Genomic DNA, 5,106 nt, shown 5'->3' with positions numbered 1-5,106 from the left:
CCGCTGTTGCTCAGAGCTCAAACTCTTGAGCGAGCTCTTAACCAACTGAGCCACTCGGCCGGCCCTACAGTAATTCTTAAAGCCAACATAAATTACTGAAATTATTTTTTTCTGTGCACAGACAACACCCTCAAGGATACCAAGGAACTCTCGTGAGCATTCTAGACTTCTGTCTCAGCACCTTCCCCCCTCCAGGATGTGAGTTCCTCGGTAATACGACCCATTTCTCACGTATCTCTGCGCCCCAGTGCCCAGCACCAGGCTTTGAGAGGTTGCCTCTGTAAATATTTATAGAGCTGAATTGGGCTGCAGATGTGGGTCCCAGAACCCACCACTGGCCACCAGCTCTGAGCACCAACCTGTCCTCATGGACATAGGCCAGGTAGAAGAGGAGCAGGATGCAGCACTGCCTCTGGCGAGCAGCTCCCTCCACATACTGGCAATCCGACAGGAAGGCAAGGCTTTCAGGGCTCCTGCTGCTTATGTGGGGCAGCCCTTGCTGCAGGAGCTCAGACACTGCAGAGAGTTCTGGGGAGGAAACAAGTGGGCGGGAGCCACAGAGAACACAGGAAAGCAGGTAATGAGCACATGAGTATCTACTCCATGAAGAGAACTGCACTGGGTGACAAGGGTACATGTGGGGTGAAAGGAAATCAGAATCCCTTCTTCCTTTATGCAGCTTTCAGCCTATCAGGAGAGACTAAAGGTAACACGTGAGAGGTCATAGATTCAGTCATTCATTTGACCAATGTTCACTGAGTGGCTCCTCTAGGCCAGGCTGTGAGACACTGGCCCCAGGAGCTGGCAGTTGGTGGGGAAAAAAACAGATAATGAGACAGATAATTGCAGGACATGTGATCAGTGTCTCATTCCTCCTGGAGTGGGGAAAGCAAGCTCAAAGAGGAGGGAACTGTAGAGGGTGAGCACAAAATAGGCACAAAAGGAAGGGAAGAGAATCCTAGGGAAAGGAAGCAAGCTGTTCAGAGGCATAAGAGGACATGTCGTGTTTATGGGGCGGCAAGGAGTTCAGTGTGACTGAGCCGTCAGTGAATAGATGTGGAGTGTCAAGAGTTGTGGAACTGTGGGATGTAATTTGTAGCTAGACTGCGAAACACCTTGAATGCTGAGTAAAGAATTCAAATGCTATCCTAAGAGCAGACTCCTAGTTTTCTGTTTCATAAAAAAAAGGGTATTTTAATACTAAAGAGTATAAAAGAAAAGGACCTCGGAGCTTAAAATTTGAATAAAGGAATCAGGCTAGATGAGCTTTAGGGTCGTTTTCTCAACCCTTAAAGAGTCTAGGGGTCCAGGAGCCTTGGATTCCATCATTTTCTGATTATTATCTCACCTCCCTAAAAATCAGCCTACAGGGCCATCATTCCATGATTTCATGGTTCTTTGGGCAGCTTTAAGCAAAGAGATCTTATTACTGTACTGACTCACTACCCAGCCAATCAACAAGGCATCCAGACTCTAAAAGCACACCACAGACCTCACGAGTGGTCAAACGGCAGCATCTTACCTTCTCGGGAAGGTGGTTCTATCTTCTCTGGAGCTGAGAGGAGGCTGATGCACAAGTAGTAGAGGAAACTGGAACATACCTGGTTTAGGGCTGAGTGACTTAGAGGGAGATGAGGAAGAGAGAAAAAGAGAGAGGACGTTGCTACTTTGACTGGGACAACATTATCCCTACCACGTACCAGAGCTCCACTGCTTTGTGCCAGAGCCCTGTGAAATTCTAACCATGGCCCTAGTAGAGGAGGTCCAGAGGTGGCTGTGCAAAGTAAATATGGAACCTGCTGCCCATAGCTGTACCTTAGACACTCGACCCATATAGGCATTCACTAAAAATTTGCTGAAAAAATAAATCAAGGAGGGCTACTAAGTTCTAATTTAACAAAACATACAAACAAAAAAGTATTCCTGGATCAGGAAAGGGCTGGGAAGTACTAGAAAGAGAGGAAGCTGTTGAGCCCGAGATGGGTACTCAAGGAGAACTACAAAGATCCAAAATTGTGACTTTGAATCCAGATGGATCCCCATATTTTCTCTTGAACGATGGGTATGCTATTCATAAACATGGAAGGAGAGTTAGATACTCCACTGCAGTCACCTTGCCAGCTGTAGGTAGTAATAAATGGAACCTGCCAAGTAAATGCAGAGACAGGTGGCAAATCATAAATGGGAAGATAGAGAGAAGGCTGCTCTAGAAACCTAATGAGACAGGCTAAGGCAGCAACCTCTCTACTTTTTTTTTCTTTTCTTTTTTTTAGCTGAGCCATCCTGCTACCTGTTGGCAGCNCTGCTCAGCTCGGGCCGGGAATTGAACTGCTGTTGCTCAGAGCTCAAACTCTTGAGCGAGCTCTTAACCAACTGAGCCACTTGGCCGGCCCTCAATTCATTTTTTTGAAAACTGGTAATTAAAGGGAAAGAATCAAACATTCAACCTATGCTTCCTATACAATCTACCATTCATAGTATCCAAATAGTTGATGAGGGAAGTTTCTTTTTATACAGGTATCCCAGTTAATAAACAAAGAGAGAATGACAGAGTTAGGATATTATTATTTTGCAATCCCTAATGAATTAATGGATCAAGGTAATAATAACCAATGGCTGCTAATACCACAAAAAGAGAGACACTGGGACATTGTATACCTACGTCTATTTTACTTGAAAACACATGCACTTCCACTTTACCCTCCTGCTTCCATTCAAATTAAACCAGGTCTGCTTACATCACATTTGCCTCAACAGTTATCAAAAAGAGGCAAAATTAATAGTCAGTGAAGGAAGAGTATCCTCAGATTGAGGCTGAAGGATCCACATCTAAGAAATAGGAGCAATCTTCAATGAAAAATGTGAGATTCCATGATGAATCAAACACAGTCCTTGATCCCCAAGAGTTTATAAAGAAGCTGGAGAGAGAAATCTCCTACACCAACAACCACCATCAAAGCGATCTGATTAACAATGATCTGGGTCCCAGCAACCCACTTTGTCTGACAAACTGTTACCAGAAGGAAATATCTCACACCTCTCTCATCCTATACAAACCAGAGTTGGTGCTAAGAAAAGAGCCTTGGGAGCTGGTCAAATCTGAGTTGGAGTCCTGGGTCCCCCACCAATTAACTGAGTGACCTAGAGAAAGTGATTTTAACTCACGTCTCAATTTTTTTTATCTGTAAAATGGAAATAATAATCTCTGCCTCCCAGGACTGTTGAGAGAATTAGCTACATTACATAGGCTCTGTAGGTGTCAGCACCCTACCCACTTCTACTCCTCCAGCTCTCCTTCTCTCTATCTCTCCTGCCTTCTCTACCATGCCCCTTCTCTATACACCAGGGGTGCCAAAAAAAATGTACACATTTTAAGAGATGTTATCTATATATTACTTTTCGAAGTTGAATTGAATTACGGTAGCAATGTGTAGTATGACGTTTGCTCAAAAGATGGCATTAATCAAATGAATGCTAGCGTCATTCATTGTATTACAATTTTAATACAGTTTTTTCCTTTCTTCAAATGTGTATATACCTATTTGACACACTCTGTATATAACATCATGGTCTTCCAAGGAACCCTAATGTAAAAAGGTGCAGGAGGAGGAGCCCCAGGCTTTTTGGCCCATACCTCATCTAGTGCATCATCTTTGTCCTGGCAGACTGCAAGCAGATAGATGGAGGCTCTGAAGACCGTAAGAGGAGGGCGCTCACCTTGGTCCTGCAGAGACAGGAGGAAGCTTTGCACAGCCACAAATAGCTCTGCCTCTGAAATGAACCTGTGGACCAAAGAGAGTCGGAATGAGAAAGGCTGAGATGGCTGTCCAGCCTTACCACATCCTCTTTGCCACTGTCATTCTGCCCAGCATGTCCACAGCCTAATGACACCTTGCACAAACAGCGTGCCATATATACTTACAAAGCATTATTGCATGCACAGAACGTGGTTCTATGCTTTGTGCAAGGCTCTGTTAGGGACCAGAGACTCCTCACTCATACCTAGAAGTTGAACCGTCAGCCAGCTGGACCAACACTATTCAAAAGGAGGATGCTACTTTTGGGGTTCAGGAGGCCCTGCTCTGACAGCCAGCCCACCCCTTGTATTATCAGTAAACATTTGTGTGTTCAATGGGCTAGTTTCTGTGGGAGGCAGACATCTATGCTTGTAAGTACAAGGGAGATGGGGTAAGAAGGAGACTGGCTTTTTACTACATATCCTTTTATACCTTTTGAATTTTTTACCATGGGTATGTCTCACCTATCAGATTAAGTACCAAAAATAAAATGGGGCCGGCCAAGTGGCGCGATGGTTAAGAACTGGCTTGGGACGCTAGAGGGCCCCGGTTCGGATCCCACATATGAGGGCCAGTGACACTGCGCCCTCTACAGCTAAGATAGTGAACAACAGCTCAACCTGGAGCTGGGCTGCCCTGAGTCGCCGGCGTCAGCGTAGGCTGCAGTGGGGCTGGCCAGCAGCTGGCGTGAACTTTCATGAGCTGCCATGAGCCACCGTGAGTGGCCGTCCAATGGCTGGCGAACAACTGCCTCACTAGGGAAGAGCACAATGATAATACCAACATGGGCCAGTGAAGTGGTGTCCTCCACAAGTAGACTGAAGAACAAAAGGACAGCAACTTGTCTGTTCCGCTTTCCTGATTACCCAACGCTGTTCCCCTCCCCCAATTCCCCAATAAAAATCTTAAAGAAAAAAAAAATTAACCCCAAATGGATCCAGGCCTAAATGTAAGACCTAAAACTATAAAACTCTTAGAAGAAAACATAAGGCAAAAGTTTCACGACATTGGATTTGGCAACAATTTCTTGAATATGACACCAAACAAACAGGCAGCAAAAGAAAAAACAGACAAATTGGACTTTGTGAAAGTTTTAAACTTTTGTGCATCAACAGAATCAACAGGGCCAGCTGAGTGGCTCAGTTGGTTAACAGTTAGCTTAAGAGTGCGAGCTCTGGGGCCAGCCTAGTGGAGCGATGGTTAAGAACTCGCTTGGGATGCAAGAGGGCCCTGGTTCGGATCCCACATATGAGGGCCAGTGAACACTGCCCTCCACAGCTAAGATGCTGAACAACAGCTCAACCTGGAG

General features: G+C 45.3%; 1 protein-coding gene across 1 annotated transcript in view; it reads right to left on the bottom strand.

Moving 5' to 3' along the window:
• The window catches only part of MEI1 (meiotic double-stranded break formation protein 1), a 70,570-nt gene that overhangs the window by 33,365 nt on the left and 32,099 nt on the right, over window positions 1-5,106 (bottom strand). The window contains exon 17 of the mRNA XM_019633889.1: window positions 3,635-3,782. Coding sequence (XP_019489434.1) covers window positions 3,635-3,782 — 148 coding nt within the window. The remainder of the gene's footprint in view (window positions 1-3,634; window positions 3,783-5,106) is intronic.

Source organism: Hipposideros armiger, unplaced genomic scaffold (genome assembly GCF_001890085.2).
Source record: "Hipposideros armiger isolate ML-2016 unplaced genomic scaffold, ASM189008v1 scaffold_1430, whole genome shotgun sequence".
In the NCBI taxonomy this organism is placed as follows: Eukaryota; Metazoa; Chordata; class Mammalia; order Chiroptera; family Hipposideridae; genus Hipposideros; species Hipposideros armiger.
The sequence above is the reverse complement of the archived record's forward strand: the minus strand, read 5'-3'. Positions and strand labels throughout refer to the sequence as shown.